Raw genomic sequence first — 19023 nt, forward strand, 5'->3', positions numbered from 1 at the left:
CCCCCAAGGACCACAGGGAGCAGAGGAGTCCTATTTTACTCTATTTCCAGTTAAATTCACCGTACTATTGTAGCGCAAAACGATCTGTTGTTGATTCAAATCACTGTACGTGATCAAACTGTAAACATGCGATCGCGTGACGGACAAGCAGGACTACTCTGCCCCCAGTGCAATTCAGTTCAAGGAGTTATTGCAGAATAATTTTAGATCCTGTTTGTTTTGCCCATCATCTTGTCGTTTCTTAATTTCAGTCTCTTAATAGCACAAACTCTTGTTTGGACTACCTTCATATCACGAAAGTTCGAGATGACAATTTGCTAAAGAAAAACACTGGGGATTTTAAAAGGCCTTCCGAACAGATAATTTACCGAAACGATCCGTTGGGTGCCTAAGCTTCAAGTCACGAGATATCAGCTGATAACTAAACATCTCCTCACCAGAAAATCGTATGACTGAACTAAAAGAAGTCATCATGTGTATTGATAAAAGTGAACAGTGTCGCAGATAGCCGCAATCGCCCCTCGTATGCGAATCCAGCGGAACAGTCAGTGTTGCCCTTAGTTTTGAAACCTTTTTCAAGCAAAGATGAAATCCCTTCTTTCGCTGCTGCTGCTCCTTGCAACTTTCGTCAAGGCTTCTCCTACCTTCGAAGGAAAGCTGGTGAGTTTAAATAAGCATTGAAATACATGTTACTTTAAAATCGGCGTGTCCCTGGCTTACATTTGGAAGCCAGACTTTGCTGCCTCTGATACTGCTGAATATCTTAGCGACAGAAGTAATCGAGACTGCACATCTCGCACGGTCCTTCCATGCAATTATGCCTAAGGACTTACGCTTTTTACTTTTAATAAGAATGTATTTTATAAGAATATCGAAATTTGCTCAATTTTAAGAATATTTTAAGAATAACCCCGAGGCTGAGATTTTGAGCGTTGAAAATTTGTAAATACAACACAATTATATGTTTTAACTTAACCATATAGAAAATATTTCTTCTCTCCAAACGGCAAAACTGGCCAAAAAACAGCACTAGCTGAATTTTCGATGCTAACAACATTTCTGCAAGAAGTTATGTGTGTCATATTAGAATTTATTGTCTATAGTCTGGCTCCAAAATTACTTTAACGCCGTCAAAGCCATGATAGGACAAATAACCTGACGTTGTGTCGAGATTATCCACCTTGTATTCCTAAGAACATTCAAAAGAATATTTTCAGCCTAAAATAAGCAGAAAAATAAGAATATTCATCCTGGGCCGGAAAAACAATATACTTATCAGAAAAGAAAGAGTGTATTTCAAAATCTAGAGCCTGTTTTAAATCCATTTCACCATCGTGGTGTTATGAAGCTCAATAACTTGTATAGAATTTAGCATTTTTGGTTCGTGATCATAAGTTGTTTATCATTTTATAGCCAGCACGTTAAAGTCTTGTGATTCTAGGGCCCGATATCATGATGGTATTTAAATGCGAGTGCATTTGCTAGTCAAGTAATAGTAGTAGATTAGATATAAATTGTGCTTGACGGAAGGTAGACCAAAAAATAAAAGATAGAGTCTCGGTACCTTCTCTTCTCAATAAGTATAACTAACCCATAGTAGTGTCAATTCTTAATTTCAGTCTGTTCATGGCACCGACTTGATAATGCAGGGATACATTCCTCGATCTTGTTTGGACTACCTTCAGCGTGGCATCCGCCGAACTGGCCTCTACGTGCTTTTCGACCACAACGGCCAGGTTTACCGGGCGTTTTGTGACTTCTCAAGTGAGCCGCCGTTGTCAGCTTGGACTCTAGTCATGTCCTGGGTGACTACGAAATACCAGAACATGACCAATTTTAAATCCAGGGCATTTTATGACGATGCTCCCGTCAACGAGGAAATTCCAAATTGGGAAATCTACCGCCAGACTTTGGCTCGAATGACTAACATCCGTAAACACTCAACCCACTGGCGCGCAACCTGCAACTTCCAACTTCGCGCCGGAACAATCATTTACAAAGATTACCTCAGGGGAAAATTCAGCGACTTCGACATCATGTTACGAGAGGGTGGATGGTTGAAATGTCAGCGTGTAGAGTATATCAACATTCTCGGGAAGGCTGGTGGAAGTGGCACTACAGTTAGATTTTGGCAGTATTCTGGCGGCTACTTCCTTCACATTGATAGCAATGATACTGGTTGTGAATTTATTCCCCCACAGTGCTCAAGACTGCGAGCAGTAGACTACTTCGGTTACTATGGAGATGGACTAAACCCCGAATTCACTTGCTCCCGAGATGCGTCTTCTACAACCCAGTGGTGGTTTGGCGGATACTTAGGAGAACACTGATCTTCAGTGGCGGAATAATATCTCTTTCCCTACCCGTACCGTTTGCCGTGATAAAGTAAAAGTTCATCAGAAATTGTCAATGCGTCACAACATAGACTATGAGTAATCCCTGTTTCGCTTAGTTCGTCGAGCGCGACGCGAAAGAAAACGGTAAGAAAGAAATGGCCACGCGAAATCCTGTGCTCGGCTGTCTGTTTTTTTTTCCTCGCGGCTAGGTTTACGCTTACGCTCGACGGACTATGCAAAAGAGGGACTACTGGCAGTCTATTTATCAGATAATCAAAAATCAGTAACTCAGTGGCCATCATCAGAAATTGACAAATACTTCCTGTAGTTTTACTGGATCTGTTAGAATAAAGGTGTTATTGTAAAGACATGATTGATTGAAACGCAAACCCCTAAAACAGCGTACTAATTTTAAACCAATGTCCTCACAAAAGTTGTAATGTTCTCGGCAGTCTTGCTGGTTTTGTTTTCAAAAGCAGTTTTTTGCGTTTTTCGTAATCAGGACAACTAGCCGGAATGAGCATATTTTGAAGATTTTACTCTTTAGGGGCTTAAAACTAGCTCAGCAACCTAAATTAAACAACCTTTTATTAATAAATTATGATCAGTTCTGGACTTCTTACTTATGTCTCCGACCCGAAACCAAAAGATAATTTTAAAACATGTAGAAATAAATCGTAATTATTACGAAAATTTCTTTTATTTACCTCTTCTTGTTAGCATATCACTGTAAATAAGTAGGGTGATCAAGGAAAGCTCTTGGAAAGCTAAGAAATGAGCAGCATTTGCATAATTAAAGAATGGCGCAAGGGAGCACGCGGGGTCTAGGCACGAGTTGACGGACATATAGTAACATTTCAGATTATTTGAGTACTTTCGCCACATACTTTAATTTAGGTTTTTTTCAGGAACAAACGGATTTGAAATATCCAAACATTCTTCAGTTTTTGTCGTTCCTGTTTAGCAACTAAAGGAAACATCAACTTCCCCTGGTCTTCAATATATATATCTTATTAGATGTTTTGGTGTGTAGTATCACTTTATATTTTTACGATTTGTTTCGGGCGCAGCCCGAGTCAACTATCACGCATAGTAATCGAGTGCAAGTAATCTAATTGTTTTAGTATAAATCTACCAGTCGTTCAAAACTTTCATCTAAATCCTCTTCACAGACACTTCGAAAACACAAAGAAGCGGCTCCCAGCGCACGCTGCTACGCTACTCACTATCTATCACAGATTATAGTTCACCACTAAATTTCCTCCGATTCTTATTGGTTTAAATTGATCACATGACGCGATAGTGTTCATCCGTGGAGAGACACTATCAGCCCATAGTGCCCGTCCGAGGAAAATACCCGGATGGATAGTACTCGTCCGTGTAAATGTTTCTGTAAGGAAGCGGGCTTACAGAAAGTAAACAGCTGAAATGTATTAAGTGGGTTTTTGTCTGTTTTCTTTTTCAAATTTTACATTTGGTTTTAACGACCTTTCACGGCTTTCATCTAAAAAAGTTGAAAATAATTCAATATGAATTTTGAACTGGCGCGCAGAAGAAAATTTAGCTGTGAACGATAAAGACAATAGAGTGTTTATGTCTCGGAACTATCCGTCTGATAGTTGTCCCTTGGAAATTTGATGTTCTTAAAACTAGCATATTTGCCCTCGAAGCTTCGCTTCTCGGGCAAATATTTGTTTTAAGAACATCAAATTTCCGCGGGGCAACTATCAACCGATAGTTCCTCGACAGAAACACTCTATTGTTTAAATAGAACGTGAGTAGCGTAGCCAATCAGAGGACGTCATTCGTGATAGAAAGTTAGTAGATTTATACTAAAACTCGATAGAAACATGGTACATGTTTTCTATTTCTTAACTATTTCACATTTGGGCTCAAAATGTAACCAGACTCGCCCCTTAAGACTTCTAGGGGTGGTGGAGGGGAGTTGTATGATTAAGATAAAGAATGCAAAGTGGACTTTCGTCTTCGTTGAAGTGCTGTTGTTTTTGTTCCCGGCAATTCTTCGGCGGCAGTCATTTTATTTTATATGCATCATCTTTCTGGGTCTTGGCTCATTCAACGTCAACTGCAATCAGTTTGATATCCCCCCTCCATCCTTAGCTTTTTTTTTTTTTTTTGGATTCTTTTACCGCGAGGTCACAAGGGTAAGGTTTTCTTAGAAATGTACGTGCTTTCCTTAAGATATCTGTTGTTTGTCACAGATAATAACATGATTGCGTGCACGATGCCTTCACGAGTTAAAGTGTTATTGGAAAACGAGGATCGGGGTGTTTCTGGAACCCTGTGGATGCTAGCGCTGGAAATAGTTTCGTTTTCAGTGCACTCGTCGAAAGCGCCTTTCCTCTATTAGACCGTAGTAGTCATATACGCTCCTTGGGGCCGTAACCAATCAGGAGCCAGGGATCATACCACGTGACCAGTTTTTTCCCATACATTCTCTTAAATTTTAAAATCCAAGATGGCCGATAGGTAGGTCAAACATGGCGCCCATGCCCAAATAAGGGCAACATGTCCAAATAAGGAGAACATGAGATCGAGGTTGTCACGTGCATGCTCAAATAAGGAGAACATGAGATCGAGGTTGTTACGTGCATGAAATCGAGGTTCGTATGGGAATAAAAGGGTTTGCGTGAGTGTGGAGTGAGTATTGTTGTTTTGAGATCGGCGACAAGAAGATGTCTTCAGAGGAGAGCAAGACGACGGTGGAGGTGATTAGTATTCCTGCGGGGACGATGCCAAAGGACATTCCGAGAGCGGAGTTTGCAGAGAGAGTGTTGGATGCCGTGCGGGATAGTATTCTTGGAAAGATTATGAAAAGCTCCGTTAGGGACAGTACGGATATCCTCCTGAAGAAAGAGATGACGAAGCTGGCGGATGAGGTGATCCAGTTCAGACAGGCCATGTCAAGGAAGATGTTGGAGGACGAGTCTCTGGAAAAAAAGGATCCTGTGCGTTTGGAGAGGTTGCCGGAGAGTTTTGAGGCCGGATGGAAAGAGTGGAAGAGTGGTTGGGGCGACAGAGAAGAGTTGGCGTACACAGCCTTTATCGAAAAGATGACGTCACCAGAGGAGTGAAAAAACATTTTTTTATTTTATGCTTGTAACAAAAACTAATAAAGATCCTTTAAAGAGAGAATGTACATGGTTTGTTGCGTGATTTTTTTCATCGTCTCTAGGGCTTGCAGGTCATTGGTTCCTAGATGTACGAGGGATAGCATCATGGTTTGTGGGGTGAGAAATTCTCCGTGAAGGCCTGAGGAGGATTCGAACACGCGTCCGAAGGGCCAGACTTTGGAGAGGTCTCTTCGCATGTACCAGGGGTAGGGAAAGTGTTGGGCTAGGAAGAGGAGCATGACGTCTTCGTCGGGGTGGGGTTCGTCCAAACGGATTTTACAGGCCAGGGGTCTCTAAAAAAGAAAAAAGAAAAAATTTAATGCCCCGACCAGGAATCGAACCTGGGTCTTTGAGGCCACAACTCAACGTCTTAACCATTAGACCATCGAAGCGCTTACCTCTTTAGGATTTGGTTTTGGGAGTGTCATCGGGAGGCAGTCCGAAATTCACGGTATTGCAATGAGGGCAGTGTCTTTCGGAGGGTTTCAACCACCAGGTGTGTAGGGCTTTACAGGATCCGTGAAAGAATTGGTTGCAACAGGGTGTCAGGAAGTAGTCTTGGATACTGTGATTGGGAGTGAATCCTTCCTTACACCATAGACATTCGTATTTAGGAAATCGAGACATGGAGTCTGAAAAATAGAGCAAAAACAACTTTTTATTGGACACACCATGACTTAAATTGACAGTGTGGGACGTGTGCACGGTCCTATTGACCGGCGCCCTCTTTTTCCTCAGGATAACAATCAATGTATGATTTCACGTGATTGACACGTGACAGGGCCTGGTTGTAACCGTTTCCCAGGAAGACGGGTTCGTAACATTTGGTTTCCAGATTGTGGTACATCCCGTAGATGACCCCGCAACAGGTGGCGTAGACGCACCCTAGCCCCCATTCTTTTCTCAGTGGACCTGTGAGCGAGCGTACGAATCGGGTGTGGTTCCCTTTTCTGCTTAATTCTATGATCGGTTGTCGGCAGCAGGGTCTCAGCTGTTTGCACACGTGGCAGTGGAGGGGTGGTTCCATGGCTAAAAATGAAGCAATTGTCGGTAAGTGCTGCGTACCCAGTCTACATGGATCACCAAATCATTGGTATCGTCCTCGTCAAGGACGCCCAACCTCTCTTCCAGCCCCAGGAGATCTAGTTGGTCCAGGGCCACACTGATAAAATCTGAAAGTTGTTCTAAGTCCCTGTACAAAGGGGTCTCTTCTTCGTCCTTCATCCACTCTCTTACCCGCTTTTCCCAGGTAGTCAACTCTGCTTTACACCGCTCTAATATTTCCATACTTACTCGGTACCTTGAGAAGCCACAGCAACGAGAGTATGCAGAGTCTTCTGTAATGGGCGCTCATACAAGTTGAAATAACTCAGAGTGCCTTTGACGGTCCGACTCGCTTATTTTATACACGCGGTATAATGGTGTTCAGTCTCCTACCGTGAGGGGTGTGGTAGGGGGATACCCCCTATCCCCTGGGTCTGGGGTAACACGTGACTTGGTCTCGATCTGTGATTGGCTGGTCGGATCTTCATAAGGCGAATCCGCGCTGCCCCGATCCTCACTCTGAGTTTTGAACTTGTATTGAGCGTCAATATGGCCTTGAGGGAGATTGGACTACAAAACCATGTGCCGAGAAAGCCTGATACTACGTATGAGGAAGCCATTGATCAAATGCAGGCACCCTGGACCAGATTTTATGAGGACATGAACTTTCCCATCCGGGATTTGTTGGTGGGTCGGCGATGGCTGACACAGCTCAAAGATTCCAGTCAGCTCGAGGTGATGCTTCACCAGATTTTATTTTTCATGGACGAGCAGAGGGAGAACTGGACCCGAAGTATGTACCAGTACCTTAGAATCGAGAAGTGTTTCGGGAGAACTTTATTCAACTCGATCCGTACTATATATAAGAACCTTGTATGGGACCTTAAAGTGAAGCCGCCTGTGGACAGGATCACATTTCATAGACTGATGCTGTGTTACGGGTTTGAGCCCTTTCAGTCCACGTGGACTAAGAGACAGAAGAAGACAGCGAGACGGTATGTCCTCACAATTGACTTTTATTACAGTACGTTTAACCATTGTAATCAAGTGACAATGAGAGCCATGATCGACGCTGAGGATAGATTACCAAACGTGTAAATATTTGTGAAATAAAAATCGGAGTGTGTTTTTTACAAAAAACTGTGTCTGTGTTTTTGGAAAAATGGGCGGGGCGAGGTTTCGATCCTCGGACCTCTGGGTTATGAGCCCAACGCGCTTCCACTGCGCTACCCTGCCTTTCTTAGTCTGGGTCCTGTCCGTTAATCAGTATGGCTTCGGCGACTCCTCGTGGGTATTCGTCGATCCATTGAAAGAACTTGCAGGTACGCTTGGGACACTTGAGATAGAGCCTGTCTGGGTTGGACTGGGAGTGGGAGGTGGCTAAGACCAGGGACTTGTTGCATAGACATCGGAAACGGGCTGGGTCGATGTTCCTGTAGCAGGGGTGGGTCTGTTCTTCGACGCGTCTCAGGTAAGTGCCCACCTCTTTGACGCCACAGGTCACATAACACTTGGTGTAGAATCTGGAAGAGGGGCATCGGTAATACTCCCAGGTACCACCGTCTGGGGTTCGCACGCTTCCGTATGTCAGGGGTACCATGCAACGTGGGCAGAGGGAATCTTGGGGTTTCAGTTGGTTCAGGAACTGATCGGGGTCGAATTCCTCCAACACTTGGACTTCGGTGGATTCTCCTAGGGCGTCCACTTCAGGTGGTACTTCTACGACGTTGTCTTTCTTGAATCTGTCGAGTCCCACGGCTTCCAGGACTTGAATGGTTCGAGGAGGTGAGTCTCTGATCACGGTCATGCATCCACCTTGAATGGCAGGTAGCTTTTCAGAGTCTATATGAGGAAGATAGAGTTAGTATCCCAACAAGGTGTTTTCTCGTAGCATGGTTTCTAGGATGTGTCTGGTTTTTCTAACGTTTTTGGGAGTCAGTCTTTGCCTTCGCTTCCGATGGTTACTTTTCATTTGGCTTTTACATTCTTGGCGTTTGATCGAAAAGGCGCTCCATGGTCGCGAGAAGCCTTTGAGAGGGACGGTGGTCCAACTGACCGAGTCCGGGGTGATTTCTTTGAAGAGGACGCGTTCGTTGAAACGTAGTCTGGAACTAGGTTTTTTGAATAACCATCTATCTAAGGTGGATTGTAGTTTACCTTCTCTTTCCACTCTCTTGGGCAAGAGCAGTTCCAGTTTCTTTTTGGACGATTTTTTCTTTTTCCTTTTCCTGTCGGGTTCGACGTGTGAATCCATGACGATTGCTGAGAAAAGTGACTCGTGATGGAATGCGTGGTTCGACTTTATGGACGTTTTTGACGACCAATCAGTGACGTGTGGTGTGATGGGATCATGTGACGGTCTTCGTTCCGATTGGTGGATCTGAAGTGAGCACGTGAGCACGTGATCCGGGAAAGTACGTGTACGGAGTGAAAGTGGATCCACAGCGCGGGTATAAAAGGAGCCCGTGGGTCGCAGCGAATCATTCTCGACTTGCTCTCGACGCGGTGATGACTCATAGGATTTTGAATGACAAGGACATTGAAGAGATCATTGAAGATCTGAGACAATATTTGAATCGAGCTTCTGACAATTTGGACGCAATCGAAAAAGAAGGCGAAATATCGTCCTATACGAGGATACTTAACTTGGAATTACACGTGGTTGATCTCTTGTTCATTAGGCTTCGAAGACACCTGACTGACTGGGGAGACCCGGAGTACCATCCTGAATTGTCGTATCTAGGAAGAAAGAGGTTTGACGAGGCAAGATGACTTACTATAGCAACTCGAACCAGATTCGGGACCTCGTGGAGCAGATCGTGGATCAGAAGGTACACACTTTAAGAGATCTCGATGCCATTCCGGATGTCAGAGTGGACATGTACATTTTTGACAATCTCTTCGAACCGTTAGGTCAAATACCCGATAGTCTGTGGTCTTTTGAGCTCTTGATGAGACGTCGTCCTGACTGGGGTGGTACGATTTTGGAGATGATGAAAAAGAACGAACACGTGTTTTTATTCTGCGGTGAGTGGTGTCGTGTGATGTACAGAAGTGGTAGCGGTCAATTCAAATTCATTCATTGTCGGGATCCCACCCTGGACGCCGAGCGTGCCTGTTTTATCGCCACAGATCACCTCACGTACATGATGAGCGATGTCATCCGTGATCTGTTTGAACCCTTGCGGTTCGCTCGCGACTTGTCACTACGGGTAAGGGAGTCGGACAAGAGTCCCAAGGTGGAGGAGATACTGACGTTCAACAGGTGCGCTCACAAGGAAACGTGTCTGAAGTTGGAAGAGTTGATCTACGATATCATGCGTCAGCGTGATCAGTGGAAGGATCGGTTTTTCTTCCGTGCCCTTGAAGCGGATGAGGATGACCTGTGTGGTGAGTGTAGAGAGAGTATGCGCCAAGCATTCTATGTGAAGGGGGACGAGGAGGAAGCCCTGAAGTGGAGACCCGGTAAATGTGATTGGAGAAGTTGTAAATATTATGCCATGGATACCTATGAGGAAGACTGTGATAATGAGTACGGTCAAGAATGTAAGAACACGGAATATGCTCAGTACTTTTCAGATTCGGACTAAGTCTTTTTTCGCCTTCTTTTTCGTGTTGTCCAATCAGAGTCGATTTTTACGTAAGAACCAATCAGGCACGACGTTTTTGTACATATAAGAAAGTGTGAATAAAGAATTGGGTTCAAATCATTATGTCTCATGTCTTGAGTTGGTTGATCTCGAGAATGTGTACGACCATGAACGATCGATGGTGTTGGACGACCTTGTGTTCCAAGTGCACTAGTGTCTACGAACGATACGGTAAGGGTGAACCCATCCCCTACAATTTCAGCGATTCGCCCTTGGAGGTGTTTGACTATACCGACGTCGAACCCAACGTGATGCGTTTTGTCGTTTATATCTTGTGGCTGAAACGACAACCCGATTCATTTAAGAAGTATCTCGAGGTACGGGAGCAACGTTTCGAGTTGTGGAGACAGTGCGTGTACAAACTTTATCGACTATGAAGAAGGGTCAAAAGAAGAAGCAAAAGCCGCTTTCGACCGGAACGTTATTGGGACGGTATCGGGATCCTTCCAGACCCGGTAGTCTAGGCGGTCTGACGCGATTCGCCAAGGCCAATAAGATCTCGGTACGACGTGCTCGCGAGGTCCTGCAACGGGATTTGGGGTACACGTTGCACAAACCCAGACGTCGTCGTTTTCCCACGGTCCCGGTGGTAGTGTTCGGCATCGACGAGCAGTGGACGGCCGACCTGATCGAGGTGATCAATATTTCGAGGTACAATCGAGGGTATCGTTACCTCTTGACGGTGGTGGACGTGTTTTCCAAGCACGCCTGGGTCCAGCCCTTGAAGAGCAAGACGGGTAAAGCGGTAACGGAAGCCATGGCCAAGATCCTGAAAGGAGGTAGAAAACCCCTCAATCTCCAGACGGACGACGGGAAGGAATTCTACAACAAGACGTTTCAGGATTTGATGAAGCAGAAAGGCATTCATCATTTTTCGACGCGCGGGGATACGAAATCCAGTGTGGTGGAACGGTTCAATCGGACCCTGAAGGAACGTATGTACCGGTACTTCACCGTGAAGAATACGATGACGTATGTGCCCGTGTTACAAGAGTTGGTCCGAGGGTACAATCGCTCGTATCATCGCAGTATCAAGATGGCTCCCGATCAAGTGACTTTGGGCAATAGCGAGGACGTGTGGGAGACTCTTTACGGTAAAAAGAAAAAAGGGAAATTGAAGAAACCGCAACTCAAAGTCGGGGATCGTGTGAGACTGAACAAGAAGTTCCGTCAGTTCAAGAAAGGGTATTTACCCGGATGGACCGAAGAGGTGTTTGTGATACGCCGGGTGCGTCCTGGGAGGGTCACCACGTACAAGGTGGAAGAATGGGACGGTACGGCGGTCGAGGGTACGTTTTACGCGCAAGATTTGCAAAAGGTGAACGTGAAAGACGACGATCTGTTCCGCATCGACAAGATCGTCAAACGAAAAGGGGATAAAGTCTTGGTGCGTTGGAAAGGTTGGCCAGTCAAGTACGACAGTTGGGTGGATAAAAGGGGCTTGTACGTGACCCAAAAGCCCAGGACGAAAAAATGAAAGACTTTTACGTGCAGTTGATGAGCAATGCCAGCACGAGCGAGTTCGCGGACAACAAGTCCAACAGTTTCAAGAACCGTCTGCCGAACCCGTTGCATTTGAGAGAACCTGACTGGAAAGTGGGTATCAGCGACCTCTCGTTTCCGTCCGCGACGCGTAAGATGGGTTTGAAGAGATCTATTCTGTTTGAATTCTGGTGGATCGATATGGTGAACGCGTCCATAAACCTATACACGCGGGTCCCTGGAGTGACGCGAGAAGGCGATTTGGAATTCACGCCGAGGAGTGGTACCGAGTTAATGAACATGATACGTGATCGATACCTGCATAGGTTAGGAGATCGAACGGATGTCGACGTGACCCTGTACAAGAAAGACAGTCCCAACGAATTGCTGTACACGGTCATGCATCGGGCCGAGCAGGGAGAATGCGTCCTGGACAATTCGAGAACGTGTCGCAGTCTCCTGATCAATGGTAAACGCGTCTACCCGCAGATGAACATCGGCATCGAATTGGCCCAGAGGATGAAATGGATCAAGATGGGAAGATTACAGAACGGACAACCGGGTTACGTCTTGGGACCCCACCTGAGGAAAGAATTTCCCAATGGAGTCGTACCCACGGCCACGGACTTGGTCATAGGACAGAACGACGGGGACGAACTCTTTTACAAGATCGACACGGACACCTTACATTTGAGTTGTTTCATCAATTGGGTCTTCACGGACCTGGATCGCAGTTACGCAGAAGCGTTTGGTAACAATCGTCGTTCCTTGTTCGTGTATTCGAATGTGGGACAGAGTATGGTGACGGGAAATCAAGTCACGGCCCTGTTGAAACAAGTGCGTTACGATCCTGACGTGGTCGACCTTCAACCGAGACACAGCCTATATCTACCGGTGCGTACGGCCGTTTTGGACATTATCGAGACTGAAGTGTCCGAGGAAGACGGACAACTGGTGGACTTTGCGTCGGGTGTGACCACGATCACGTTGCATTTCAAGAGAGAGGATGCGTGATTTTTACATCAGCTTACCCAGTAACGGCAGTAAGAACGAGTTTCCGGAGAACAAGTCGAACAGTTTCAAGATCAGGTTACCCAATCCCATACACCTGGAGGGACATGGATGGAAAGTGGGGTTGTTTAGCATCTCCATGCCAGATGCGCGCGTGACGCTGCCTTCCTTCATCGATTCTGGGGGTGACACCACCTGGACTCATGTGACCTGGAGGCGATACGATCCGAGTGGTCGCATCATTTATGCGGAAGCTTACTTCACCACGGAGGAACTCAAAAAGGTGTTCTACGACGTGGACGGTGTTGGACTCATGAAATCCATGATCGCCTATTTCGAGCGACAACGCATCTTCGCGTTCGACGGTCCCAAAATGGGCGCCAAATATGTCGGAAACGACGGGAAAAGATCCTACATCAAGTTCAAGTGGGAGGGTGAAGACCTAGTCATGGACAACAAAGACATCGTACGTCCTAACGATAATATGATCCCTGAACTCAACATCCATGTTGAAATGGCTTTGAAAATGGGATGGCTCGAAAAGAAAGACGGCGGTGGTTACGATCTGGGACCTAACTTGCAGGTAGAATTTATCGACGATGTCATTCCGAACATCAGCGCCCAAGGGGACATAAAAGACAAAGACGGAAAATATGTCTTTTGGAATGTTCACTCGGATAGAGGAGATGCAGATTTTTTAACACTCAGCATCTATTGCAATTGGCGTTTTATGAACCTGAACAAAGCCTTCGAGGTGGTGCTGGGAGACAGTTCGCGATCCGTGCTCGTCTACACTAACGCGGGAGGTAGAAGTGTGGTGGGAAATCAAGTCACGGATTTACTGAGGCAGGTCAACTTGATTCGAAGAGGCGAAGGTACTCAGTACTTCGATCCCGTTCACATTCAATATATTCCCGTGCGCAGTGAGGTACTGGACATTATAGAGGTGCAAGTGGCTGAGGCAACTGGAGAACTGACGACCTTTGGAGCCGGCAATACGATCGTGACGTTACACTTTATGAGATCATGATCGGGGGATCTTTGGTACGGTTTCATCCCGACGGATACCAATCGGGATCTGGCATATTCGGTCAGGTTTGGAAAGGACTCAAGAAACGTGGTCCCGGCATTCTCAAGGACTTTCTGAAAGAATCGGCCATGGAGGGTCTGAAAGGTTTAAAATCGGGTGGCAAAGGAGGAAAGCCCAATTGGAAAGGTGCACTCGCCGGGTTAAAGCGGGGAGCCATACGCTCCGGGAAACGTAAAGCGACGGAAGAGTTCCAACGCGTGTTTGGTGGTAAGAGAAGAAGAAAAGACCTGTTTGGATCATGATTCCCATCTACTCGAGACGCGTGAGACGTCTCCCCGGAGGGATACGTACGTATAAAGGGGGTTCGCTCTTCCGGAGACGTTCAAAACTCCCAGACTATCGTTGGGTAAAGTCGGCACTGAGAAGGAGACGAAAAAGACGCCGTAGACGACGATGACGGACCTCGTGGCTCACGCTAGATCGGCGGGGGTTCGTAACCCTCGCCTGGACCTGTTCACCACGCCTCCCACGGATCTCAGCATGTCGTCGCGACGTGAGGTGAGAATCAATCCGTTCAATACGGGGATCAACCCGGTGACCTTCCAAATCGATCCTCAAGAAGACTTCATCGACTTGAACGAGAGTTTCTTCGAAGTGGAGTTGGCCGTCAAGACGGCTGCTGGAGCTAATTTGGCACAAGCGACTCTGATCGGACTCGCCAACAATCTGGTCCACACCCTCTTCAAACAGATCAATGTGAGATTGAATGGGACTCTCATCAGCCCCCAGACCGATACTTACCACTACAAAGCCTACATCGAAGCGTTGTTGAACCACGACCGAGAGGACGGTGACACGATCCTGGCACCCGAGGGTTGGTACAATTGTCTCGGTGTACCCAGTCGCGGAGAAGCCGATGTGATGACAGCCAATAAGTTGGATCCTGCTCACGCCGATTATGCTGCTTTGCCCCAAGATCTCAAGAACATGGTTCAAAGTCGAATTCAGTTTTTTGGTGGAAAGAGAGTGACTTTGAGGTTCAAACCTTACCTGGAAGTGTTTTATCTCAGCAAGTTGCTGGTACCCGGTGTACAGATCCAGATCGACATGTACTTCAATGCCCCGGCTCTGTGGACAGTCCGATGGGACGGTGCCACTAGTCTCAGACTGACTGAAGCTGACGTGAAAGTGAGATTGTTCCTGTCTCAAGTGAGAGTGACTCCCTCGGTGTACCGAGAACTCATGACCAGCATGAAAGGTGGAAGAGTGGCTACTTACCCCACGGTGAGAGGTGAAATTCGCACTTACTCGCATCCCAACGACAATCGTCATTTCGAGTGCAGCAATCCTTTCCACAGTAAATTGCCTAATCGGTTGGTGGTGGTGTTGATGAAACAAACAGCCTTCAATGGAACTATCACAGTCAATCCGTTCAGTTTCGAACAATTCAATCTCTCTTCCATCAAACAATTGGTGAGAGGTGAAGAGTACCCCTACGAGACCTTGGAGCTCAAACACGACGATACCAGTAAAGATCTGAGAGGTTACCAAAGATTCCTCAAAGCCTCGGGAGCTTTGTGCCGAGGAAAAGGAAACATGGTCCGGAAAGAGGACTGGGGACACGACAAGAGATGCAACCTGTTTGTATTTGATAACACGGCCAATGGATGTTTGGACAGTCCAGTGTTGAACCCCCAGCAGGAAGGTGAACTGCGTCTGGTGATCGATTTTGCAGACAATCCAGGCTCAAACCTGACCATCTTGTTGTACGGCGAATTCGAGAACATGCTTGAGATCAACGAGAACCGAGTCGTCCTCTACGACGTGTACCAGTGAGAAGAAAGAAGAAAAAATGGAGACAGTAGCCTTGAATAATTTACAGTTGGATTATTTGGCACGGACGAATCCGTCGCTCTGCTGTGTTTTTCACGGCACGGTCCCTTGCGATCGGCTTCCGAGGACAGTACCTCAAGAGGGACCGACCGCTTACATCGTGAACACGGACCCTCACGACAAACCGGGATTTCATTGGATCGCTTTGTGGGCAGACAAGAACAAGTGCGAGATCCTGGACAGTTACGGTCTATCGTTGGACACGTACGGAACCGCCGGACCGATCCAAGCCTGGTTGGACCGTCATTTCAAGTACCAGATTCACAACGGCAAGAGTCTACAGTCCCTGTTCAGTCAGAGTTGCGGTAGTTACGCCCTGATGTTCCTGATCGACCGAGCCGAAGGTCGTGACATGAACGAGTTCTTGAATCGTTTTAAGAAAAACGAGTTTGTGGAGAACGATCGTAAAGTAGGACAGATGTTAGAACGTCTGATCGTGGACGAATTGGATTGGCGCAAGATTTGGAAAACCACGTGTCACCAGGACACGTGCGGTTCCTCCAGAGGAGTGCGTCATTTGTTATAAAGTAAGCTGTTCGAAATAAAAGAGGTTCATTTTTTCGAGAAAAGGATGTTGCGTAGTGAAGTCCGATGGTTCCCTCGATTCTTAGAACTGTGTCGAAAAGAGACGACGAAATTGTCCTCGGACAATCCTCTTCGACAGGTCATGGAACGCATTTTGGATTGCGACAGTTACCGTCGAGTCCGATTCATACTGGACCTGGAAAAAGATCATTGGCTTCGATACGTCCTGTTCCACTTGCGCTCGAAAGCCAGACTTCAAACGAACGCTAGTCGAGATTACAGGTGTTACCCGTATTGGCACGTGCTTCGCTACGGCAATAAGTCCTTACACCATCACTTTGTGAGTGCATAAAAAGGGGCGGAGGAAAATAAAACGGTTCATTATGGATTTACTGACAAAACAAGACACATCATGGCTCTTCAGTTTCAAGGGCATAGACATTTGGACGACGTGATAGCCAGGTTAGAGAAACGCTATGGAAAAGCGGGCGGAAAGACGCCTCAACCCAGTGAGGCTCATTTCAAGAAAAACCAACCGCCAAAACGGAAGCTCAATCTGAAAATACTTCAACCCGCCAAAAGACAAGTGTCTTTTCAACCGCCGTCTGTCCTGGACACCGGTGCATTACCCGCGACCGTGACCACGCGTAGGAAACCCAAGAGAGCCGCACCCGCCAAACCGAAGCTTTCCGTGAAAGAAGATAGGAAAAGAAGAATGAAAAAGAGGCATTGGTACGAAGACAAGTTCGGAGACTTGAGAAAATTCGCCAAGAAAAAACCTCGAAAAAAGAGATCGGCGCCTGCCAAGAAAAAAGGACGTCCCAAGAGAGCCGCTGCCCAGAGGGCCATGGCCAAGATCAAGAGCCGTGCCAAGAAGAAACCCATCTGTTTCAATCGTAAGGTCACCCTATTGGGTCTGTTGAAACGCATCCCAGCCGTCAAGACCCCATTGGCCAAGTTGTTCAGATAAAAAACGGAGCGTCTCGAAACCCTGGACCATTTTTTCAAGATCATGGAACGACGCAAAGCGTTTCAATTTCACACACCGTCGAGTTTGTTGATAGCGGGTCCGTCGGGGTGCGGCAAGACGGTGTTCACGACCAAACTGCTCTTGGAGAACGGCGACTTGTTCCAACAAACACCGAAGAGTATTCATTACTGCTACGGATCGTGGCAAGACGGTTTCCAAAAGCTCAAGAAAGGTGGAGTCAAGTTTTACGAAGGCATCCCCGACAGCGACCAGTTACCCCGATGGTTTCCTGGCGGGGGTGTGTTGGTCCTGGACGATCTGATGGACGAGGGCGGTAACGACAAGCGCGTGTTGGATCTCTTCACCAAACACTCGCATCATCGTAACATCACGGTACTTTACTTGTGTCAGGATCTATTCCCCAACGGAAAATTCGCCAAGACCATTTCCCGCAACGCTCATTACATCGCGGCCTTCAAGAACCCTAGGGATCAGTTGGGGATACGGAATTTACTTCTGCAATCGTTTCCCACGCAATGGCAGGAGGTGTTGGACACGTTTCGCAAGGTCACCGATCGACCTTACGGATACATGCTATTGGATCTTCATCCAGCCAGTCAGGACGATCAACGCGTTCTCAGCCATGTGTTAAAAGACGAAGGATTCGTACGATGCCATCAGTTTGCAACCCCGTCATGCTGAGGAGCGAAGTCGAGTGGTTTCCGCTATTCATTCACCTGTGTAAAAACAGGCTCAAATACATCATGAACTCCCACGAGCTGGACTACGAACCGATGAGACAGGTCACGGAATGCGAGAGCTACCGTCAAGTACGGTCCATCCTAAACGCATATAATGGTGAAGGTTTCGACTATTTGGTTCATAAGCAACGAGAACTCGCCGAGAAGAAGATAGAAAGAGAGAGGCACATGGATAAAAATGAGCTCTTATGGTAGTGACGATTTCAACTTCTCGGCTCTGGAAGATTACTCGCCTTGGACTCCCTTGACTCGAACGAGTACACCCGTTCCGTCTGCAGCGGGTGTGGGTACGAGTCTGAACACGCCTCCTTCACCGCTATCGTCACTGCCGACACCACCCCTGCCCAATGTCTCGCCCGTCGGAGTAGGCACCGCAGGCTCGGTTGTGCCACAGACCAACGTCACGGTGGGTGTCGGCAGCGCTGGATCCGTGTCGCGCGCCAATGTCACGTCGGGTGTCGGGGCACCCAGGATAACAATGTCCACACCTTTGTCACGAGCCGTTCGAGGAGGGAAACGACCGAGACGCGTCCCACGTCAAAATACACCGACGTCCTCCAGCGATTCCGGAAGCCGCAGAAGAAGTAGCGCTAGTGGTAGCGGTGGAAGAGGCAGAGGCAGAGGCAGAGGTAGAGGCAGAGGCGGAGGCGGAGGCGGAGGCGGAGGCGGAGGCGGAGGCGGAGGTGGAGGTGGAGGTGGAGGTGGGGGTGGAAGTGGTGGTGACTCCACACCACCTTCGTCGATTCGATCGGGTCGCGGAGGAAGAAGAAGAAGAAGTCGAGGCGCCCGTGTTCTCGACCAAGCCCAGATGCAGCAACAATTGGAGGAGATTTTGCGCCAGCAACAACAGACGGCAGCGGGTCGACGAATCGCAGGCATCACCACTACGAATACGATCACGACTACCTATAAGAACGGACAACGTCCTACGGTGACTCGCAATTCGACCAGTGTACGAAACTGAGAACGTCAACATGATGAGAAGCGAAGTCAAGTGGTTCCCCTACTTCCTGCATCTATGTCGATGCTCACGCTCTTACTGGGATGCGACCAGCATGGATCACGAAGACATGAAACGTATCGCGGACGAGTGCGATAGTTACAGACAAGTCCAGGACATCCTGAACCAATCCGTAGAAACCGCCTTCAAGGACGAGATCTGGGAATACAAGCAACAAGCTAAAAGG

General features: G+C 47.1%; 5 protein-coding genes and 2 non-coding genes across 7 annotated transcripts; 5 read left to right on the top strand and 2 right to left on the bottom strand.

Moving 5' to 3' along the window:
* The first annotated feature begins 275 nt into the window (after nucleotides 1-275).
* On the top strand, nucleotides 276-3879 carry LOC145470889 (uncharacterized). Its single transcript, XM_081454770.1, has 2 exons — nucleotides 276-660; nucleotides 1620-3879. The coding sequence occupies exons 1-2, from the start codon at nucleotides 586-588 to the stop codon at nucleotides 2328-2330; spliced, it is 786 nt and encodes a 261-aa protein (XP_081310896.1). The 5' UTR covers nucleotides 276-585; the 3' UTR covers nucleotides 2331-3879.
* A 1911-nt stretch (nucleotides 3880-5790) lies between these two features.
* Trnah-gug (transfer RNA histidin (anticodon GUG)) lies at nucleotides 5791-5862 on the bottom strand. Its single transcript has one exon. It is a non-coding gene; the product is annotated as a tRNA-His (tRNA).
* A 1816-nt stretch (nucleotides 5863-7678) lies between these two features.
* Trnam-cau (transfer RNA methionine (anticodon CAU)) lies at nucleotides 7679-7750 on the bottom strand. The gene has a single exon. It is a non-coding gene; the product is annotated as a tRNA-Met (tRNA).
* A 1532-nt stretch (nucleotides 7751-9282) lies between these two features.
* LOC145470888 (uncharacterized) lies at nucleotides 9283-10179 on the top strand. Its single transcript, XM_081454769.1, has one exon. It carries the CDS (start codon nucleotides 9283-9285, stop codon nucleotides 10102-10104), a length of 822 nt encoding a protein of 273 aa, XP_081310895.1. The 3' UTR covers nucleotides 10105-10179.
* Nucleotides 10180-14126: 3947 nt separating this feature from the next.
* Nucleotides 14127-15526, top strand: LOC145469589 (uncharacterized protein F54H12.2-like). The gene has a single exon (XM_081453344.1). It carries the CDS (start codon nucleotides 14141-14143, stop codon nucleotides 15521-15523), a length of 1383 nt encoding a protein of 460 aa, XP_081309470.1. The 5' UTR covers nucleotides 14127-14140; the 3' UTR covers nucleotides 15524-15526.
* A 1591-nt stretch (nucleotides 15527-17117) lies between these two features.
* On the top strand, nucleotides 17118-17793 carry LOC145469591 (uncharacterized). The gene has a single exon (XM_081453346.1). The coding sequence runs from the start codon at nucleotides 17118-17120 to the stop codon at nucleotides 17775-17777; it is 660 nt and encodes a 219-aa protein (XP_081309472.1). The 3' UTR covers nucleotides 17778-17793.
* Nucleotides 17794-18014: 221 nt separating this feature from the next.
* On the top strand, nucleotides 18015-18800 carry LOC145469590 (uncharacterized). Its single transcript, XM_081453345.1, has 2 exons — nucleotides 18015-18465; nucleotides 18502-18800. The coding sequence occupies exons 1-2, from the start codon at nucleotides 18015-18017 to the stop codon at nucleotides 18798-18800; spliced, it is 750 nt and encodes a 249-aa protein (XP_081309471.1).
* Nucleotides 18801-19023: the final 223 nt, after the last annotated feature.

This window comes from Orbicella franksi, chromosome 15 (assembly GCF_964199315.1).
Source record: "Orbicella franksi chromosome 15, jaOrbFran1.1, whole genome shotgun sequence".
NCBI classification, from domain to species: Eukaryota; Metazoa; Cnidaria; class Anthozoa; order Scleractinia; family Merulinidae; genus Orbicella; species Orbicella franksi.